Below are 23906 nucleotides of genomic sequence, written 5' to 3'. Positions count from 1 at the left end.
TTATTTCTTCATGACCATTTTCCTCCTTGAATTACACTACCATTGAGGCATTTGGACTTGGCTTATGCTCACCAAGGCTGCATTTATTTGATAAAAAAAACAGTAAAAACAATATTGTAAAATATTATTACTATTTAAAATAGTTTTCTATTTAATATATGTTCTAATGTAATGTATTCCTGTGATGGCAAAGCTGAAATTTCAACGGCCATGACTCAATGTCACGTGATCCTTCCGAAATCATTTTAATGCTAATTTTTCAAGCCATTTTTTCATGCTAATTTGATACTCAAGAAACATTTGTGAAAACAGTTGTATAGAAACCATGATGCATTTTTATTTGAAATCCCAATTTTTTTTTTCAGCATTATAAATATCTTTGACTTTTGATAAATTCATTGCGTCCTTGCTGAACAAAAGTCTAAAAAAACTCTTATTGATTTGAACCCCCGACTTTTCAAAAGTAATGTAATCTTTGGTACTGTGCCTTTAAGAATCCAATGTAAACATCCTCTTCATGTGAAAATTGGTGCTTCTTAAGATTTCATACTGTAATTCTCTACAAATAGGTGGGCCAGGTTTTAGGAATTAATATTATCTATTTATTTCAGATTGAGGCGAGTCTTAGAAGATGCTTTTTGAACTGAGGAGAAAGATTTGTGTTGTGAAACCAAACATTCATTGTTGTGCAGTTTTCCTTAGTTAATTATTTTATTTCAAAAGATCAAGGAAAATGTTTACAATGGTATGGTTTTTAAAAAATCTGACACCATGAATAAAGTCAATACATTGTGGTCTGCCTCATAGCTTCCCACCATGGAGGATGGTGTGTTGGTTCATGGGATGTTCATGGATTCTTGTCACTGGGATGACACAAACATGGTTATTGAGGACGCGATGTTGAGAGTGATGAACCCCATGCTGCCTGTGGTACATTTCGAACCTCAGCAAAACTATGTTCCTGAGCCTACCCTATACCACGCACCTCTGTACAAGACCTCGATTCGTGCTGGAACTCTGTCAACTACAGGTTATTTTTTGACTTGTTCAGAACTTCATCTTGTGTCAAGTTTAAATAGTTATCCTGTTCCCACCACAGAGTAAAATAAAAAAGGCTAATTGTAGCTTTAAACCTCACAATTGTAACTTTATTTCACTTTTTAAAATTCAGCTCAAAATTTGCCCACAATTACCCCATAATTAACTTCAGGTTTTTATCCTGAGACGGAAACATGCTTCCATATTTTTACTGGAGGAAAAAATACATTGTCTATAAAACTGTTTTTAAACCACTAGTATCAGATTCTAGCTTTGAAGTTGTATTATATGTGTTATCATATTTTTTATCACTTTTATTGTTTCTTTTATTTAATTGTATATTTTGTTCTGTCTGTTAGGACACTCCACAAATTTTGTGGTAACTGTGATGTTGCCATCCAACCAGCCCAGTGACTACTGGATCTCAAAAGCATCTGCACTACTCTGCCAACTCAATGAATAAGCAATGCTGTATGCTTTACTTCACTTACTTCTTGAAAATGTATATCCTTTCTCGACTGAGCTTTTAGTGTTTTGAGCATAAGTAACATTAAAGCCTTAAAAAAACATTAAAAATGAATTGTAAATCAAAATGAACTGTAATGTTGCATTGTTTATGTGCTAAGAACAGAGCCACCAGTCTTGCCTTGGTATTTGCAGCTCTAGTAAGTAGAGATACCAGTTGTAAAAGAAAAAGCATGGTCAAACAAAACATGCCCCATGCACAATATACAGAAAGTGAAAAATAAATGCTGGAAAATTCTTCTCCAAAATACGTAGACTCACCTAGAACTTTTTTAATTTTTAATTTTTTTAATCTATATTTTCTAACAAAATGACGTATATCCAGTGTTTACATAGTATTTTTACATAATACAACAGAGCACAGGGTCAGAATGAAGTCACAAAATAATGACACTCTGATTACTTGGACTAACCAGATACAAGTGAGAGATTTCAACAGACTAATAACTGTAATATTGATATAAAAAATATCAAAATGATGAAACATGACAGTTAAAGAGCATATTAACTCTACCATACGTGTATGCTATTGTTGCTTTGGTAAGGAAATGTTTGCTAAAAATGTACGGAATTTTATGTCAATTAAATTCTAAAATAATAATATGAAATGATACCAAAAATATTACTAAAGCCAAAGGCTGAAATGAAACAGTGTGACTTCCAAAGGGATAACAGGATTGATTATGTTTCAATTTCAGCACATAAACTTCACAGAGACATTTTTAGCTGTTGTGACTAACAGTTTTAGCACACTGAGAACACATCTTTACATAAACCAACCCTCAAGTGCTCAGTCCAGATACATTATATAAAGACATAAAATATCACCCAAACAGCTTGTCCAATGGTCTGTATGTTTGTTCGAAAAGTCACATTTCAAAAATACACAACTTTGTCAAGTTTTTTTTTTTTTTTAACAATAGTTCACGTTGATCTCAGAAAGATGAGAAGAGGAATGAATCGACTTTGGTGGTAGACACTTCTCACACTCAATCACGTGGTGTTTTTTTCACATGAAAAGATATAATAAAATATTTACAAAAATGTGAGGGGTGTACTCACTTCTGTGAGATACTGTATTTATGTATCTTAAAAAACAAAAGAAAACAAATGAAAATGCGAAGCTATTACGATTATGTGAAATCTTTAGAGACAGCCTCAATGAAGTTTGGCGCGGACATGAGAATGGTAAAGGTGCAGATAATGGAGAAAAGTGAAAATGCCACCAGACAGAGCCGATCCACTACTGCTGCTGCAAATTTCCACTCGCTGCAGATGGCCTCGGCCTCATCCTGGTCACGGAAGCGCTGAGCGATGTACATCACCTCCGCTAGAATGCGATGGATCTCCTGTTCGCCTACAAACATCCTAACTGCCTCCCGCTGTTCTTCGTTTGGTGACCCGCCGACTTGCCCACCGCTGCAAGACACACCAGAGTCGCTGCTGGGTGGGCAGCAAGCACTGTCAATGGAGTGGTAGCCAAAGTACAGGTTCATGTGGCCGTTGGTGGTGGAGTTGGTAGAGGATGGCTGACCGGGCATGACTCCCATCTGAATGCTGCTGGCGCTGGCGTGGTGCGCTGGAGAGTGGTCATATTTGTAGCTGGCTTTGCGTTCCTCACCTGGCTTCTTCATGCGCAAGAACCAGGCACACCAGTTGAGCAGGATTACGCGCACCTAAGAAGAGCAGGAAGAGTCTGCTAAAAGATTAAGCTCTCAGATGGGTGAACGAGGCATTCCTGTCTATATTTTGATGATATGCTGTATGAAGTTGGACTATTTCATTAGATTATTGAGAAGTGCCCACTGAAGGTTTGTGTTTTTAAAGATTCAGACCTGCTTCAAGCAGCAGGTGCGTCCCACTGGACATGAACCAAATAAGAAACACTAGACAGCTGTAGCTAAGAGCTCTTTTCTTCTTGTAAGAGAAGCAGAGGAGACATTAAACTTTAACACAAATAGACCTCATTACCTCTCCAGTGGGAGACCATGATGCCAACTGCATTCTACAACTCGCCTACATTGCTTATATTCAGGATGTTTTCTCAGATTTTTGTCAGAAGTGATTTTTTCTTCAGTTGGATATTTGTGAATGCAGCACTAGTTGTTTGAACGGAAAGCAGTATTTTAAGTTAAAGATTACACAATTCCTGATAGTTGGTATTGTTCAGAAACTTTGTTCGGTCACATTTTATTTTAAGGTTCAATTCTCGCTATTTACAAAACATTAATTATGACTTAATTATGAATTATGACTCAATAAGCTCCTAATTTGCTGCTTATTCATAGTTAGTAAGGTAGTTGTTAAGTTTAGGTATTGGGTAGGATTAGGGATGTAGAATATGGTCATGCAGAATATGTGCTTTATACGTACTAATAAACAGCCAATATGTTAATAACAGGCATGCCAATAAGCAACTATTTAATAGTGAGAATTGGTCCCTATACTAAAGTGTTACCCTTTGTTTTACTTAAAAAAATATTGCAGTAACAGTCTGCAAACTATGTGAAGTGATTTTATGAACTTACACTTGAAAATAAAGGTTCTTTATTGGCACCTTTGGTTCCATGTAGAATCTTTAACATCCATGAAAACTTTCCATTGCACAGAAGGTTATTTATAGTGGAAAAAAGGTTCTTAAGATTCCTCACACTAAGAAAAAAAATGGTTCTTTTAACCCAAAATTTTTCTTCTATGCCATCACTGTGAAACCCCCTTTTGGAACCTTTATTTTTAAGAGTGTATATGTATGGATGAGGAAGCCTGAAGGCTGGAATACACTATGCTATTTTATTTACAGATTTCCCCCCCAATTTGCAGTCTGGAGTAGTTGACGCTAGTTGCCAAAAGATGCCACAGATTTTGGGCAGTTGGAGTTGACCGATTTCAAAGAAAATCGCATAGTGTGTGATGGAAATCTTTATCTTTAGACTCTGATTCCATCCAGTCAGAGGATCTCAAACACATTTGATATTTTGAGCTGATTTTAGAACAATATTGTTTTCAGTTGTGCATCTTCTGGCAATAAGGCACATTCTTCTGTGTGAGTTTGTGTTTTCAGTTTTAGTTATTTTAGTACAAAAATGAGAAATGTTGCCTTGGCAACTGGCTGAAATAGTTTTTTTTTCATCTTTTATTTCAGTTAATATTTATTTTATTTCAAATAATGAAAATAGTTTTTGGTTTTTAGTTTTAGTTAACAAGCCTGTTCTGGGGTCATAGTCCTCCTCTTTTTTCACCTTAAAATTAAACAATCTGCTTACTTTTAAGAGTTTTCACTCACCCATCTTGGCATCTTTCCCCCTTGTGGATCATGATGATGAAACTGCAAAACGAGGACGGTGACAACAACGGACAAACCCACAATCATCATGGTGCTGGCAAAGTACTGAGCTATAGAGCCAAAGAAGAGACAAGCATTTAAACCTGCAAGCTGTACTGTCTAAAACATCATCAATGACCAAAAAGTTCTGCGTGAGATTCAGTATAATATTAAAATTAAGCAATCTGCACGTGCCTATGAGAGGAACTGAGTCAGAGGTGGCCGGCATGATCTCAGCCACTAGCAGCATGAAGACCGTTAATGACAAGAGGACAGTGATACCTGACAGATGGGAAAGTGAAGAAGTAAGTATACTACAAAATAATGTCATTCCTTCATGCATAGTTGTGCATAAACTTTGCATAAAACATTGTGATAAAAAAAACAAAGCTTTATGGTCAAGCATGTCATCTTACCCAGTGATATCTTCTCTCCAGAATCTGCTGGCAGCAGGAAGACGAGCAGAGCCAGGCCGGAGATGAGCACACAGGGAATGAGCAGGTTCAGACCATAGTACAATGTTCGCCTGCGCATCGTTACTGTAAATGTCACATCAGGGTACGGCTCCTTACAACACTCATAATACAACTCATTACGCTTCCCAGGGACCCCTGACAAAACACAAAGGAACGCATTCAGGTTTATGTCATACAACAGCAGACATTTTCCACTAATACAGTACACTCTGGTGTCCCCTTACTTTTAATGAAGCATTACAGGCATAAATCTCATGTTTTTGTTGCTAAAATTATTAGATATTGTCTTACATACTGTATAGCGCAATAGCATGAAAAGTGGATAGTTTTAAGCGCGTCTATCTCATCCGCATTGTGATTTTGTTCTGTCCCACCTCAGGGGTCTTGATTACTTTCTAGTAATGACTAAACATCTCATAATGAGAAACTAAGTCATTATGAGAAAACATGAGAAAGTTTGTCATTATTATGAAAAAAATCTGTCAATTCACAAGATACTAATTCATAATGACAGATTATTTAATTTAAAATGTATTTCGTAATTTTAAAATCATGGTTTTAAACAGTATTTAAATGTCCCACATTTTGGTTACAGGGTAAAAAAAAAAACTGATATAATATGAATAAAAATTTAAACAGCTCATATGATATTTAGTTTGATATCCTGATATCCCAAAATTTAATTTGAAGAAAAAGTATATATGTAATTATGTATATATACAAAAATTCATTTTGTTAGGTTTCAAATCCTTTTGTATATATATTTTTATATATGCTGTCTTTGTTAAAAGAGGTAAAAGCTAAGGCAGCACTTCAAAATGACCCTTCCACAACAGAACTGAGATGAAGACTTTTCTGAAAATAAAGGCTGTCAGCCAAGACGAGCATATTTGTGACAGGACCAAATCACAGACAGGATCTTCATGACCTTTAAAGTGCATAAACTCCAAAACTTTAAATCTAAATCAAACATAAGATTTAGCCATTATTTATTCCCTGTTTCTTGTCCTTGATCTGTGTGTGCACAAGACTAATATTTGCTTTCCATTTTCCTAATTTTTGCAATGCACTCCACTTAATCCTACGGTGCTCTCCAAAGTACGCACGCAATTCAATAATTCTGTGCCTCATAGTCAAACAAGCCCAACCCAAGTTTTAATGATATGAAACACTGCAATGTTTTCTATAATATATAGTATTTTAAAATGCTATTTTAAGATATTATAGAATTATTATTCAATTCAATAATTCTGTGCCTCATAGTCAAACAAGCCCAACCCAAGTTTTAATGATATGAAACACAGCGATGTTTTCTATAATATAGTATCTTAAAATGCAATCCATACTTCAAAATGCATGAAATAAACATTATTTCTACCAGTTGCAAGAGTAAACGGAAACAACGACGTTACATGTTGCAAATGAGACAGTCTTGATCTGTCAGGGTCAGACAGCCCTCCTCTTCAATTGATAAAAAATTAAATCAAAATTGTAATTAATCAAACTAGGCAGGCGGAGGAAGAGCTTTCATCAGGATTTCACGCTGGTCAGAATTGTCATGGCACTCAGAGACAATCACATCAGAGCAAATGGCTGGTTTTAGTCATTTAACTGATTACAAAAGGCCTACCTGAGTGATGTGGTTTGTGTGTGCATTTGAAGGGGGAGGGATAGTGTTGAATTTGAAAATTGTTTATGCGTGAGTGCACTTGCTAAATGAAGGCGGATAGTATAAAATGGATTAAAAAAACCCGTTTTCACAGCGCGCATCACACGCTCAAACTCATCAAAAATCAACAAGTTCAACAAGCAACAACGACTTATCCAAGTGACTGCTGCAGAACGCACGCGAGAGAGAGACTAGGCAGCGCAGATCGCGCGTCTCATAAGTGACTGGGAATTTACCGAACGTGGCACTTGCGTGAGTTAACACTGTATGCAATACCCGCAACCTCACACCAAATTTCAGGCCGTGTAGATAGGCAAGCATATATACAAATCATTTCGTAAGCAGAAATCCGAAATTTATCTTAACATATTAAGTTAGAGGAAGATGCGACTGAATTGATGCTTGAAGAATGCACTTCCAGCAGCCATGATGAACAGTTGGCGGTTAAAGTTTTCTATGCACAATTTGATTTGACGAAAGTCACGAGACCTATTGCTCTCTATCCAATCACGTTGATGGATAAAAATAAAATTAAAATAAGCATGTAACGACCACAAACGGAGGAAAATAGCGGAGTAAAAGTACCGATACATCACTTAAAATGTACTCAAGTAAAAGTAAAAGTACACCATTTTTAAACTACTCAAAAAAAGTACAATTACTGATAAAAACTACTTAATTACTGTAACGTGAGTATTTGTAATTTGTTACTTCACACCCCTGCATACAACGATTCTTGTTGCATATCATATGTTTGCACTACTATGCAACAGGGTGACCAGTAGGTCGTGGATGTTTGTGTGCAATGTGTGTTTCCCTGCGGTGTTAAAGATGCCCGTTCACAGACTGCCCATGTCACTGCACAACCTTGGCATGCAACTGGCCATTGGTGCCAGCCAGAATCAGTGCCAAAGCACTGCCAACTACCATCAGGACCCCATCTGTCGAACAGACCCTGGGTCACATTGGCATTGAAAGCAAAAAAATTAGAGACTGAGACAGAAACAGAGAGATTAAAAAGCCAAACACGATTAGATTATGAGATTAGAAAACCTGTGCCACACAAACATTACTTTCTAATATTAGTGCAAAACATCCTATATTGTTGCACGATTACAGGAATTTCACACATTAACAATGTTATTTAATCCTGTTACAATGTAAAATCACATAGAAAAGTAAATTACTTTGTTGTGATCGACAGGATGTTAAAATTCTGTATGTGCTGTCTTAATCCATGAAAATGACAGAAGGAATGCTCTCCTGAGAAAATGAGTCAAGACACTTTCTTTTTATTGTCCATCTGAGTATGAACATAAAAAAAGAAGTATCTTTCAAAGACCTTCTGTACTGTGTGTTAAGTTTGTACTCCCTACAGTCCAGCAGGGAGGACAAAATATTCACCTCAGCATTCAGATGAGCCAACAACACTTTAACAGTCTTCCATGAAACAGATGGGGGGACAAAGAAAACCATTCAAACACACATGACCTATACTGAGCACACAATAATGCATTACTGACACTTGAAACCCCAAATGTGTGAAAAGTAAACAGATCTATACCATTAAAGAACAAATGTGTGAGTCACAGGTGTTTGTATTCAATGCTTTCATAAAAATGGATTTGGTTCCTCACAAAATGCTCCCTCTTTTAAAACACCAAATTCAGGCCACCAGAAACTTAAAGCAAAAAAAAAAAAACATTAGCTAAAAAAATTAAATAAAATATATAAAGACTATATAAACATATTTTATTGCAGCTAGTTGCCAAAACAACTCAAAAGGCCAGACATCTCTGAAATCTACCTGAAGAAAGACCTTTACAGTATCTCAATAGTAATGCCAGGGACTCTCACCCACTAAATCCCATTCTCCATTGGGAATGTATGAAGATATGTCCACTGCCTGCATCTGTAGGTCCAGCAGCCAGCCGTTATGAGTCCAGGAGCCAAACTTGAGGTCACATTTCTGTATATCGAATGGGAACCAGCGCACATCTATGTAACATGTACTCTTCAGAATACCTGCATGATGATTACACACAAACACATATATACCTGTATCAACAACATTAATAATAGTAGAGAAAATCATTTTCAGAATCAGAATCAGAATCAGAATGAGCTTTATTGCGCTCCTGTGGCAGGTTGAACTTCCTCAGCTGGCGAAGGAAATACAACCTCTGCTGGGCCTTTTTCACAATGGACTATTGGACTATTGGACTAATGGACAATCAACTAATTGTATGAATGAAAATTATCTTAACTATTACACTATACTGTATAGGCAGCCACTATTTACACTAAGTGTGAATAGCAATAGATTCTATTTATACTATGTAGAAGATGGAAGAAGAGGCTGTTCTGGGAGCTGTTACGGCACAATCAGTGGCTTCCCTGTTAATTCAGTGATTCCCCTGGGTGCTTCGTCTAAAAGAGCAGTTTCTGATCGTGGACGGCTCGCGTCTTTTTAAAGACGCCGTTCCGTCTGTGTCCTCTTGGTTGCGGTTGTTTCCTATCCTCTGTCGACAGCCACGATCGTTGTCTTCAGTGTCTGGGCATCCAGCTCACTGAAGCTGCGTTTGTGGATGGTTTATGCATTCACTGTGAGCGTGTAACCATGGCAGTGCTGCGATCGGGCCTCTCTCTCCTCACGGGGATGGGAGGGGCTCCTTCTGTCACTACCCACGCTGGCTTCTCTGCCACGAGCAGAGAACCATCGGCTAGTGCAGCTGTTCTGTGTGGCTCCCCAGTGATTCTGCTGTGCCGTCTGACGGCGTGCCCAGCGTTTCATTCGGCGCGCCGATAGAGGATCAGATGTCGATAGCAGCATCGGGGATGGGCTATCGTCCTCTGAGGATGAAGATTCGGCGGGGCTGTCCCCCTCAGGTGTTGTCGCCACCGCCGAATCGGACCCAGAGTTGACGGCCATGCTTTCCTGGGCCACCGTGAGCATTGGGCTGGAAGCATGCACAGCTCCCAGTCACGAGCCCTGATTGGTTCCTCGGCATGGGCCGTGGCTCGTGACCACGCCCTGCCCTGTTTCCTTTCTTCCCGGAGGTACATGAGGAGCTGATGAAGTTGTGGACAGCCCCTTTTCGGCCAGAAGCCACTCGTCTGCCTCCTCCATCCTCACTACCCTCGATGGCGGGGCGGCTAGGGGGCACGTTGACATTCCCCAGATTGAGAGTGCGGTTGCGGTGCACCTGTGCCTGCAAAATACCGCCACTTGGAGGAATCATCCTCGTCTCCCGTCCAAAGCCTGTAAGCTGACGGCAGCTCACCGCCAAAGCTTGCAGTCCTGCGGGACAAGCCGCCTCTGCCCTGCATGCCATGGCTATCCTGCATGTACACCAAGCCAAGGCACTAAAACGAATGCACGAGCGTAGTACCGACACAAGGTTGATGCAGGAACTGCGCTCGGTGACTGACTTCGCACCCCGGGTGACGAAAGTCACGGCGTGGTCCCTCGAGAAGGCGATGTCCACGTTAGTGGTCCAAGAGTTCCATCTATGGTTCAGCCTTGCTGAGATGAGTGGCGTCGATAAAGTGCGCTTTCTTGATGCTCCCATCTCCCAGGCTGGGCTATTTGGCGACACTGTCGAGGACTCCGCCAGTAGTTCTCGGCAGTACAAAGGCAGACTGAGGCTATCCAGCACATCCTGCCCCGGCGTGATCCTCCACCTGCCACCGTTCCGCCGCGGGCCACACCTCAGCCTGCCCGTCGCCGAGGGCGCCCTCCTGTGCTTGCTCCGCCTCATGCTGAGGCTATGTCGAGGCTTGGTTTGCAGCGGTCGACCTGAAGGACGTTGACTTAATGTCTCGATTCTTCCTCGACACAGGCCGTTCCTACGGTTTGTGTTCGAGGGTCGGGCATGGCTGTCAAGGTCCTCCCCTTAGGGCATTAACAGCCCCACCCCCCCATGCCCTTGCCCCGTTACGGGAAGTGGGCATCAGGATCCACAATCTCGAGCATGGCCAGCTCGCGGGAACAGTTGAACCTCAGCCATTTGGGGCTTCGGGTCAACTGGGAAAAGGGCAAGCTCTTCCCCGGGCAGAGAATCTCTTTTCTCAGTATGGAGTTAGAGTTGGTGAGTATGACGGCGCGTCTCACAACGAGCGTGCCCAGTCCATGCTGAACTGCCTGAGTTCCTTCAGAGGCAGGACGTTGGAACCACTGAAACACTTTCAGAGGCTCCTAGGGCATATGGCATCCGTAGCCGCAGTCACGCCGCTCGGATTGCTGCATATGAGACCACTTCAGCACTGGTTACACTCCCGAGTCTCGAGATGGGCGTAGCGCCGCAGTACAGTTCACGTGACCATCACGCCGACGTGTTGCCGCTCATTCAGCCCCTGGACGGACTTTGTCTTTCTACGGGCCAGAGTGCCCTTAGAACAAGTGTCTCGGCATGTCATTGTCACGACGGATGCCTCCAGTGAGGGCTGGTGTGCTACATGCAACGGGCAGGCAGCCTCGGGGTTCTGGACAGGGCCTCAACTGCTTTGGCACATCAACTGCCCCGAGTTGCTGACAGTGCTATTAGCCTTGCGGTGGTTCCGGCCGCTGCTGCTTGGCAAGCACGTGTTGGTCCGCACGGACAACACTGCGACCGTTTCGTACATCAACTGGCAGGGTTGTCTACGATCACGTCACATGTCACAACTCACCTGCCATCTCCTCCTCTGGAGTCAGACGTGGCCCAAGTCGCTGCGTGCCATCCACATCCCGGGGGAGCTCTATCGTGCAGCCGATGCGCTCTCACCAGCTCACGTTCCCCGGAGAATGGCAACTCCATCCCGAGACGATCTGGCTGATTTGGAGTCGATTCGGGGAGCTCAGGTAGACCTGTTTGCCTCCCATGAGTCCTGCCACTGCCAGCTGTATTACTCCTGACTGAGGCCCCCCTCGGCACAGATGCACTGACACCTGGTGGAGTATCCTCCAGCACCCCCGGCAGTCATACTGGGCGGAGCAGTCTGACGCCAGGCCCAGTATTGGTGTTAGCTTGCCCGGGTCTCCGGTCAGCCCCTGTACTGGGCTAGGTGTCCATATGGCTTGATTCCCTTCGGGTGATCCCATATGTGTACTCTTCCACGGTAAGGTTTCCCTCTCTGTGAACCTGTGTCTTCCCTTTGACAGACCATTCTTTCAGGCTCTGCTGGCAGTCGTTCCATTCCTACTCTCAGGTAGGACCTGCCTCAGAGTCCCATTCCATATGTAGTGCTGCCCCAGGCCTGGGTCAGTCCATATCAGTGTCTCCACATGATACCTCCCTACGGGTAGGATGTGGCCTCCGTAGTGCCCTTCTCTGGAAGGCTCACTTCCCCATCATTACTGCCAAGCTGCAGCAACAAATAGGAAAGACTTGAAGCAATCTTTCATTGAAGTGGCCTCCATAGCGCCCTTCTCTGGAAGGCTCGCTTCCCCATTGTTACTGCCAAGCTGTAACAACAAATAGGAAAGACTTGAAGCAGTCTTTCATTGAAAGAATGAATGCGCCCTTCTGTTAAGAAATTTCTGTGGTGAAAGGAACAGCGGCTTGGCTATCACCAGCAGCGATATACTCACCTATGGTCCCTGCGGGTACCAAGGTCAGCGGATTTGTGCTGGGGCGGTGGGAAGGTTACGACCTTTGCGTAGCATTTGTCTGACATGCGGCTGCTTGTCAACATTTTAAATGCCATAGGGTTGTGACGGGGTTCAGGTTGTGGCACTTTCCATGGACCCCTAATGTCGAGTCACGACATAACTCGAAGTGACGACAGATAGGGAACGTCTCGGTTATGTACGTAACCCTTGTTCCCTGATGGAGGGAACGGAGACGTTATGTACCTCGAACCATCGCTGGTTGCCAGGGACAAGTTCTCGGCTCCTCAGCATAAAACCTGATGAGTGGATGCACCTGTCGCCTATTTATACCCGTGTGCACGGGGAGTGGCTCAGCATGCAGAATCCACTAGCCAAATTTCATTGCCATTTCCTCTTAATCAGAGAGGATTCGGGCTCCCAAGTGTTACGTCCCAGGTGTAAGGGTCTAGGGTAAGGGGGTAACAGGGAAAAGTAAACATAAATTTGGTTGGGGTGAGTGAGTAACAGTCCCCTGCCCAGCACAACAGACACGTTAAGTTCCAAAAATCAAGTATTTTATTTACAAGATTTCCAAAGGACAAAGTATAATAGGAAGCAAAATAGGCTTCAGGAGGGGGAAAGGCCAAAACAACAAACAAAAGGACCCTCTAACTAGTTAAGGAGTAAAACTGTCTAAACTGACAAAACAGAAGAAAATTAACAACAGAAAAGTACCCTAACTCCCTAACTAAGCAAAAACAAGAGAAAAAGATTAACAGAAACAAAATGGCACCCACCTCCCTACGGCTTCCAACACAGAGAAAACACGTAGTGCAACAACAACGCCAATTACTTCTTAGGAAGGCTACAATAAGCCGTAATTTGAGTAAGTTTTACACAGTATCAATCGCTGACAACTATAAGAGTATAAATAATAGTAGTATTGTTACGTCCCAGATGTAAGGGTCTAGGGTAAGGGGGTAACAGGGAAAAGTAAACATAAATTTGGTTGGGGTGAGTGAGTACCAGTCCCCTGCCCAGCACAACAGACACGTTAAGTTCCAAAAATCAAGTATTTTATTTACAAGATTTCCAAAGGACAAAGTATAATAGGAAGCAAAATAGGCTTCAGGAGGGGGAAAGGCCAAAACAACAAACAAAAGGACCCTCTAACTAGTTAAGGAGTAAAACTCTCTAAACTGATAAAACAAAAGAAAATTAACAACAGAAAAGTACCCTAACTCCCTAACTAAGCAAAAACAAGAGAAAAAGATTCACAGAAACAAAATGGCACCCACCTCCCTATGGCTTCCAACACGGAGAAAACACGTAGCACAACAACAACGCCAATTACTTCTTAGGAAGACTACAATAAGCTGTAACTTGAGTAAGTTTTACACAGTATCAATCTCTGACAACTATAAGAGCAACACAGGGCAGGCAAGAGGTACAGCACTCTGGAAGTCGAGCTTCACTGTGGTCGGCATGTTGAAGAGCTTTTGAGCTTGCAGCCTCTGCACAGTAACGAGCGGCAGGTGCGAGTGATCACTTCACTCTCCTCCGCACCTGGTTGAGCAGCAGTAACACAGAGACAGAGAAAAAGCACACAGCAGCACGTAACAACCAACAATATTATATAAATAAACACGGAACGTAACACAAGTAAGACCCCTAATGTCCCGTCACGACATAACGTCTCCGTTCCCGCCATCAGGGAACAAGGATTACATACGTAACCGAGACGTTTTTTTAAGACACTCTGTTGTTGTTTCTTATTTATTTACACATTTGTGCCATCAAACTGTTGTATGAATGCAATTTCACACTCATAGCCGCGTGATATCGCTCTGTATCAACATGGCTATGATTTGGCTGTAGGTGTGATATTGTGTGTGATATTGCTCATGTACAGAATGAAACACTGCTAAAGAAATATATTTAACATTTTTATTTATAAAACATATTTGTGTGGTTGATATAGTGGTAAGAATAATTTGTACCTGGTGGTATGTACTGACAGGAACCTGATGCATTAACCAGGACGTTTGTATGGAAGGTGGCATCAAATCTCTCATCAGCACTGCAGAGAAAGAACAGAACAAAGTTTACTCAGAATATTTTTGTAACTGCATTCCTCAAATGTTTGCTGCCCTGTAATCTGCATAAACTAGCACACATGGGACAATCAAATACTAGTTATTGTCTTCATACTATGTGATCGGTCATGATGCAACTTAAAATAATTTCTATCCCAGTAGCTCTCTGCAGAATAATATATGTGTCCTTGTTCTTTTATGTTTCTCCTACCTCCCACAAGAATAATATTCTGTTGATTAAAATGTCTAATGCAATTGACATTGTAGTTACAAGGAGGCAGTCCAGCAGTTGTATTATTCAAAAACCTATTCATAATTAATCATACACCAAAGCACCATCAGCAATATGATTAAGAAATGAAATTCAGGTAAAATCTTAGCAGGGACAGATGCATTTGATAATACCTTTGTAAAATAATGTCATAAATCCTCAGTGACATTTAGGACTTATTAGTATGTAGGAGGTACACAATATGGTTTTAAATATGTCATAGTAATTATACACATTGTGACCTTTTATTTGGCACATTAGTCATTTAATTAGTATTTGGACAGAGGTGGTGTAGGTTGTACATGTGTGTATGTGAGTGGGATGTGGGGGTGTAACATGGGAGCACACAAATATGCATCATGTATATATGTCCAGTACACTACTGTGTTTTTATGTGTAAAATTGTACTCTGACTTCAGGTACTATGGATGCTAAAACAAAAATGCTGAAATATGCATGTCATGCAATATGCATGTTACACATTATGAAATTATAAGCACTATGTGGCATCATATTTACAAAGTCAGCACGTGTCAGCATAGGTTTGCTTGAAATTAGAGAATTCAGCTTTCAGATACGATAGTATTTATTAATACTTTTAATTAAATTTGATTTATATATTTTCACTTCATTTTGATTTTAGTTTTTATATATTTTTATTTAGCTTGAATTTATATCTATTTTAATTTTAGTCATTTTAGTATTTCAAGTTAAATGAAAATTAGAAATGTTGCCCTATAACCAAAATAAGTTTAAGTTTAAAATATTTTATTTTATTTTCAATTAATGAAAATGAATGATTTTAATAATAATAATTATTATTATTTTTATTTTTATTTTTATTTATATAGCGCCTTTCCAATACCCAAGGTCACTTTACAAGTCAGGTTTAAGGAACAGAAACAGATAAACATCAAAACCAGAAGACAGAACACATAGCAAGAGCTGAGAGTAATATACAGAGACCACTTACAAAGTTAGATTAGAGATACATGAGAATGTAGATAAACATCCATAACAGGGTACAAATTACAGACTGAGAGCTGAAGAGTAATACTCGGAGAAAAAATGTGTTTTTAAGAGGTTTTTGAAGGAGAGAAGGGAGGATGCTTGACGGATGTTTTGGGGAAGAGCATTCCACAATCTGGGAGCCACAACACTGAAAGCTCTAGATCCCATAGTCACCAGACGAAACTTAGGGGTGACTAACAATCCCTCACTAGAAGATCGTAATGAGCGGGCAGGAACACAAGGCAGAAGTAAGTCAGATAAATGTGTAGGTTATGGAGAGCTTTATAAGTGAGAATTAGTATCTTGTAGTTTATGCGCAAAGAAACCGGAAGCCAATGAAGGTGATTGGGGTATTGTGATCGCTCTTTCTTGTGTGGGTAATCAAGCGAGCTGCAGAGTTTTGAACATATTGTAGTTGTTTGATATTATTAGCTGACAGGCCATAAAGAAGTGAATTACAGTAATCTAGTTGAGATGTGATGAAGGCATGTATAACAGTTTCAGCATCCTGCTGCCTGAGAGATTACGCAGGTGGAAAAAAGCTGTCTTTACTACTTTACCAATGTGATCATTGAATGAAAGAGTGGAATCAATGAGAACACCAAGATTGCGAACTTTAGTGGAGGGCATAATCAGATCACCATCCAGATCCATCAGTTGACCAGAGAGCTTAGATACTACAGCTTTAGAGCCAATCAAAATTACCTCAGTTTTATCAGAGTTAAATTTAAGGTAATTTGCCTCCAGCCATAACTTGAGTTCCTTGATGCAATTAGTTAATGCAGGCGGAGGAAACACTGAGGTGGAAGGTGTGCTAAAATAAATTTGAATGCCATCTGCGTAACAGTGGAAGTTAAACCCATAGCGTTTAATTATTTGTCCAATTGGTAGCATATAAATGATAAAGAGGAGAGGGCCCAACACAGAACCTTGAGGTACACCAGAGCTGATGGATTTGGTAGATGATTTGTGTTTCTGGTTTATAACAAATTGTTGCCTCCCGGTTAAATAGGAAGAAAACCATTCAAGGGCTGTGCCAGTAATTCCAGTTGCTGAAAGCCGTGAGAGGAGTACCTCATGACAAACAGTGTCAAAAGCTGAGCTGAGGTCTAACAGAAGGTCAGAGAAGATCGTTAAGAACCTTAAGAACCTTAACCAGGGCTGTTTTTTCATCATTTTCAATACAGTACTGATTAGCACTGAATACTTTTTGGATATTACTCTTTCTACACACTGTTTTAATATTGGGCTTTGAGCTAAAACCACAAATACCATTATGTAAAATAAACAAGATGCCAGTCACAGCAATGTCCCCAAAAAGTAATGCCCATTTGTGATATGCTCCCATGACATTCCTTTCAATCTTAAAACATTTCTTTTTTTCAGAGTCATAGAGGACAAAATCCCATTCAAAGTTCCATACCGTGAGATTTTAACTGTCACTGCTCTTTGCTGTCAAACATCAAAGATGACCTTTCAGCAGCATTGCCAAGGTAATAATGTCCCTAATCCTTTCCATTCTCAGAAAACTGTCCCTTTTTTTTAATGGTGGTTTGGCAGATTACAATCTGCCAAACTGAAAGGGGGCTGCCTGGCTAACAGCCATGGTAAAAAAAAAGATATCTCACATAATGACAGAATAATTATTTTGACAGCAACTAGCACAAGAACCAGCCTGCAAATTACCAGTTTGCCATACAAATCACCTGTCATGCTCACAATGATGCTTTTGCTCAACATAAAATATCCATTACATGCCTGTAAAAGAGTAACTCAATTGCTAATCAGTCATGCAGTCAAGTCAAAACTATGCTAAATTAACCCATTATTAGCAATAGTTGACATTTTTTTAACAAGTAATACTTACACTTGGCATTAATTATTCACCTGGATAAATAAAGTGTAATAGTATGTCTAAATAGTTCAACATACAGTATTTAAGAAAAAAAAACAAAAACCTAATATGTGTATAATAAAACTGGAATCTTCATTTCAGCAATTCCATGGCACTAGTGTCAATTAAATCACTTACAGCTGCTTGTATCTCCTTCTCTCAATCATTGATTTAAAATCTCACTGAGAGCAGTTTTAAAGAATGAATGTTCTTCAGTTAGTAGCTGACGTCATACATTCAGTTTTAGTGTTAATGTGGACAACAGGTGGTTCATTGTGTAGCTGAAGAAAAGAAGCGTCTCTTTGACAATATCCTCTTGCCTCTCAGAGATAGCATGAAGTTGACAACTTTCCATTGTGCAATCCGCAGACACATACAAAATAATCTGATTCATCCAAGTTACTAATCCAATCTATTCTAAAGTAATCCAATCTATTCTAAAACAAATATAACCAATGGATGATCATACATTATTATTTTAGCTTCTGTCTGGCACAATTACATTATATTGCTTAACTCCCGTTTAAAGCACAGTAGCATACCACACAATTTTTTTAGGCCCCCACAAAAGAACGCGATGGGGCCCCTCCCACCAACTGTGATGTCATGTATGAAAATTTATTGTGCACCTGCTGCAACATATTACTGAGTCCGTCTCCCCCATTTAGGCAACTGATTTATGCGGTTAAATTATCATTGCATTGATGCGTTTTAGGTTATTATTGAATAACGTTTTTTAGTCAGGCTGAAATTCCTGCAGGAAAGTATTTAGTCTATGAACGTGGAGGCAAAAATAAATTTAAGGGTAAGAACAGGTAGAAATATCTCTTTAACATAACAATTGCATGTTACCACTTTTTACAGTGGGAGGTAAACGCTTAACATAAAACTTTGTGCATTGCGTTCATATTCTGTGCTCTTGATCCTTTAATATCGCTGTCTTAATGTATTAGCCACGTTAAGTGTAAAAATATCTACTTCAATTACGTTGCCATTGTCGTTGAAGTACAGTGTATATGACAAGTGAAATGTGAGAGAAAATTTTCCTTGGTTGTTGTTTTAAAACCACGTTGAGTTTTTCACGCGCTTTTCCGCTCCACTGCACCACCTTTGCAGTCACGTTTCGCATCTTTTGCAGTGTCTCGAGCATGACACAGCGTTCCAGAAACAGCGTTCTTTTTTTTAAAGAGACCTTGCGTTTTTTCCAAATTCCCCATTTTTCAAAACAAAAACACATTCTGTATGATTTGTGAATGCCTTTTAGAATGTCCTGTCTAGAATGTCCCACGCTCCGTGGGGGCTGCGGGGGTGTCCCATACACCACTGGCACCACACCACATCCATCCTCATTAAATATTTTAGCTAAATGCATCCTGTCTTGTCTTTAGAGGTTTATCCTCTTTCAACTTATCCTCAGAGTCAGATAGCACAGTCAGCATCTCTGGATGTTCTCTTAATATATTCATCTTAACATGGCATGATGCTTTAGCTACTGTCTTCTGCCAGGAGGATCATTGTAATTGGCTGAGTGGCCATGAGCGATATTTTAAGGTGTGCATGATCTGGCAGAATTCGGATGATGTAGATTAAAAGCTCTTTGTAAGTTGGTGTAATGCAGCTTTAGGAAGAGGTGACACCTGTCAAGCTAGACAAAATACATTTGCATAATGCAGATTTATGAAGCCTGGCCATAGAGAAGGCAAATTACTGCTGTCAGTCACTGACACAAAACACAGCTCCCATTTCTCTCTATCATACAGGCATATTTAGTTGCAATTCTAATTGTCCATGACAAATGTGTTAAATTAAAACCAAATGATTGTCGAGAATATGAAGTTATTGTTAGGGTGGTATATGGTGTAAATAAACTGTTTGCAGAGCACATGGGACCAATCTAGACCAATACAGTAATGAATAAAAGAACATGCTCATCACTTTACTAAGTGAATAATAACTAATAACTGTACTAAATTGGAAGATCTAAATCTTCCATACATTTCCTTCCTTCTACACATCATGCTTCTTGAGTCAAACAGTTTTCTTGTGAATGGCAGATGTTGTAAAGCTCCTTTCCACAGTTTCTCCAGTATTTTAGTTGTTGTGTGATACATTTATGAAGGATGTCCGAGTCAAAAATAAGCATTTGGATTTTCATTAATTCATATATGAATGAATGAATGAATATAAACAAGAGGACCTGGTAATCTTTCCATTCAACTTGTTAGTCCAGTTGTAACACACAAGATGTTCACCATTTGTCTCATTAATGTTGTACCATCAGTGGTTTTGAAAGGAAATCTGCACAATTCTGAATGGTTTGAACCCTGCCAAACACATTGCAAATGCATATGCCGCAGTTCCCTTTCAGTCGGTCACTCTCGACGTCACGTCGGATGACGATGGGCCCATTGGATAATGGACGCCATCACCCTGCCGTATCAGGCACAGGGTGTGCCCTGCCCATTCAGGTTGCGAGCTCATTCAACTAGAGTGTTGATTCACTGAGTCATTCAACATCCACCCTATAGAGGATGTTGCATCCTCCTGGGCGTTCCCTCCTTCAGGGAACGAGGGTTACCATACCTAACCGAGACGTTTCTTTTATTATTTTACAAATCATCTGGCATATTCTTCCAGCCAGATTTGTTTATCCTTATCAGATTTTTTTTTTACACTTTTAAGGATGCAAACTAGGGAAATATTTTTAGTAGGATGCGTGTTAAATATCGCATGCGATTTATCGTGCAGCCCTAATTTTTAGTAACTCACCAAATGTTTTATTACATTGTCTTTCAAGCACAGTCATTTTTGTCACTAATAAAATCATCCAGCTGCAGTCTGCTCTATAAATGAGTGTTGCACACAAAATCTGGCACAAAATATGTTGCTAGTTGTAGTTCTGCTACAAAATGAAAAGCTCATTTTAATTATTGTACTCAATCCAAATAATATAATAAACCTGGATTAATACTCTTATTTAGACAACACCAAGAACACAGAGTCTTAAGCCCTTTACACACTATTCTGTGATGTGATAGGCCCATCAAAACAAAATGACACCCTGGTTTAAAGATCTGCTATAATAAAATTACACATTAGCAGTTGAAATGATGCTTGGAATATTGATTGATTGATTGATTGATTGATTGATTGTCAGAATACCCTGATATTTTAGAATGGCTGTCAATAGAGAAACATTAGGAGGAACTGAAGGCAAAATACCTCTGATCATCTTTATCACTGGAATTTGAGGCAAATATTTGTAATCATGCATTTCTGCAGAATACACACAAAAGACTATGATGTTTGAAAGAACAAAAAAGAAAGAGATGGGGGGGATGGAAGTCTTGTAATCAGTGCAGTCCATTAAATAAAAAGAGGGTGGTGGTAGGGAAAGTGAATCTGACCTCTGAGCAGCTCTGTCTAAATAATACATAACACTACATCTGTCCTCTCTCAGCACACACAAACACGGCGAACTCACAGCATGTTTTATATTACTGATAAGTGTGAAGTGAGAGAGTGTTTATGTTGGGATTTACACTGCAAGTACAGCACACTGCTATGCACAATACATTACAGGTTTTCTCAATTGCTTTGGCAATTTTTCTTAAAATTCTAAGTGCAATTGTCATAACTGTTTGCTGGAAATTTCAGTTTACATGTAACACATTTCTAGAGATAAATGTATCGTACAAATTTAAATGTATGTATATAGTACTGCTGTAGCTGCTGCTGTTTAGAGTTGGGACATTCCTCCTTGTTCAAAAATGGTAGTGCTTGTGCTGGGCAAACTCCATATATAACCTATGCTTCCAAACTTTGTTGATTGATTGTGATTCCTATTTCATTACAATGGCAAGTAGGGTTGCAAAGAGGCAGAAAATGTCCAGCAAATTTACTGAAAAATTTTCAAAAGTTTTAAAAAATGTACAAAAGTTTTCTAAAGTTTCCAAAAAATCCTGGAAAGTTTACAAAAATTCTATAAAGCTTCCACTCATTTGCAACCCTAATAGCAAGCCATTTGCCAACTTATTGGACATTACAACCATTCCATTCCAGATATTTATGGAATATACACGCATCTCTGACAGATTTTGATAACTGAATGGATCATTTTGCATAAAATGGCTCACATGATTAAAGAATGTTTAGAAGTTGTGATGAATTTTACAATTTTCAGTGAGAATCAACTCATCAGTTTTAATCAACAAGCCATGTGAATTTAGATATTGTGCAAATTGTAGACAATTTTAAAATCTAAATTTAAATTAAAAATTTAAAATCTGATGTGAACAAGAAACTAATTGTTGAGACATCTGAACTTGTTGTGTTGAGAGAAAAAAAAACTCATTCCATAATTGAGCCAAAATGATTGAGAAAAATTTTGCATAAAATGGCTCACATGATTAAAGAATGTTTAGAAGTTGTGATGAATTTTACAATTTTCAGTGAGAATCAACTCATCAGTTTTAATCAACAAGCCATGTGAATTTAGATATTGTGCAAATTGTAGACAATTTTAAAATCTAAATTTAAATTAAAAATTTAAAATCTGATGTGAACAAGAAACTAATTGTTCAGACATCTGAACTTGTTGTGTTGAGAGAAAAAAAAACTCATTCCATAACTGAGCCAAAATGATTGAGAAAAACTGTAATATAATATCTACAGTATGTAGTGTATATACAGTATATTTGCACACATTTCAGAGTCACCGTCTGTTCCGTATGATATCAGACTACTATAACATGTCAGCAAACACTAGCTCTTGACCAGCTCTTGTAAATAATTCAGGGAAAATATAATTTCTTGGGGGAAAAAATTGTTCTAAAATATAAAACAAGAAGCAAATATGACAACACCTTGATTTCTACAGTATGTTATCACTGACTACAGCATGTATGTTTAAAAGGAAAAGACACTTAAAATGGATTGCACCCACCCCTGATATTTCCCCACATATTTTTGAACAGTCCTCTCTTGAAATTAATCTCTTAAAGACACATAAACTTTCATCCAACCACTGACACTGCATAACATTTCTTTGAGACAGTTAGACAGAATAAAGGGTTTGAAATTGTAGAGTTTTTCTGTATTATTTCACTCACGTTGTCTCTCTTGAACTCTTTATTTCATTGTTCGTATCTTTTCAGAAGAGTCACATTGCCATCATCAGGAGTTGATGATCTATGGGTAAGCAGCTTAATGATGTGTGTAATTCTCTTCTCACCTCACTAACTTCTCTGTCTGTATTCTTCTCCTTTCTCTTTTCTTTTACTAGTGGTATTCAACTTAAGGTATATGTTTGCTGTAAACTTTGTTCTAATCACCTCTATAAAATGATCTGGACATCTGCTGATCAAGTAGAAAAAGGTGTGTAATATATTAGAAAGAATCCACTTACATTGAATTAAAGATGGGATAAGATAAAACTAAAAGCAATGTAGCTAAATAAAGAGGATCAGAATAGTTTACTTTACATTGTTAAGGTTGAAGACTCAGAATCAGATGTATGTTTACACACAAGATGTTTCTTGGTGACACAAATAAAATAAAGGTGAGTAAAAAAAAAAAAAATATATATATATATATATATAATAAAAAACAAGAGGTAGGATATGTTAAATAAGTATAAATAGTGTGTTGGGTAATTAATAATTAATTGCACAATGAAAGGGCACAATGATGAAATGGTAGATCAACTCTTCTGGAGATTAAACCTGTTAACAAACTAGACCAGACACTGACTGGTTAAACACGTTGAAAGTAGCACTAAAGTAAGTAAGCACTAAAAGTAGCACTGTTTCAGAATGGTCCTTGACACAAATTTTGACTATCATTTATTATACTACTAAACAGAATAAATCTGATTATAGGAGCTGCTAACACTCATTTAGCACATACTTAATCTCTCTCTGTCTGAGAAAAATAAAGATACTTTTTTCTAGACATAAAAGAAAAGATTTTGAAGTGAGTTTTTTAATGCCCAATATTTTTTATGCCTTTACTATTTTATCTCTATTTGCTTC

At 39.1% G+C, this 23906-nt stretch overlaps 2 protein-coding genes across 2 annotated transcripts in view; one reads left to right on the top strand and one right to left on the bottom strand.

Moving 5' to 3' along the window:
* Nucleotides 1–1501, top strand: part of dnah6 (dynein, axonemal, heavy chain 6) — a 78539-nt gene extending 77038 nt beyond the window's left edge. Inside the window, exons 77-78 of the mRNA XM_016443423.1 lie at nucleotides 808–1030; nucleotides 1398–1501. Of these exons, the coding sequence (XP_016298909.1) occupies nucleotides 808–1030; nucleotides 1398–1501 (327 nt within the window). The remainder of the gene's footprint in view (nucleotides 1–807; nucleotides 1031–1397) is intronic.
* A 1153-nt stretch (nucleotides 1502–2654) lies between these two features.
* LOC107655813 (neuronal acetylcholine receptor subunit alpha-7-like) overlaps nucleotides 2655–23906 on the bottom strand; it is a 68091-nt gene continuing 46839 nt past the window's right edge. Inside the window, exons 5-10 of the mRNA XM_016443400.1 lie at nucleotides 14603–14682; nucleotides 8888–9055; nucleotides 5302–5496; nucleotides 5081–5167; nucleotides 4847–4956; nucleotides 2655–3239 (exon numbers count right to left, since the gene is read on the bottom strand). Coding sequence (XP_016298886.1) covers nucleotides 2697–3239; nucleotides 4847–4956; nucleotides 5081–5167; nucleotides 5302–5496; nucleotides 8888–9055; nucleotides 14603–14682 — 1183 coding nt within the window. The 3' untranslated portion in view covers nucleotides 2655–2696. The remainder of the gene's footprint in view (nucleotides 3240–4846; nucleotides 4957–5080; nucleotides 5168–5301; nucleotides 5497–8887; nucleotides 9056–14602; nucleotides 14683–23906) is intronic.

This window comes from Sinocyclocheilus anshuiensis, unplaced genomic scaffold (assembly GCF_001515605.1).
Source record: "Sinocyclocheilus anshuiensis isolate Anshui unplaced genomic scaffold, SAMN03320099.WGS_v1.1 scaffold85, whole genome shotgun sequence".
Taxonomy (NCBI): domain Eukaryota; kingdom Metazoa; phylum Chordata; class Actinopteri; order Cypriniformes; family Cyprinidae; genus Sinocyclocheilus; species Sinocyclocheilus anshuiensis.
Note: the sequence above shows the minus strand (reverse complement) of the source record. Positions and strands in the feature narration are given on the sequence as shown.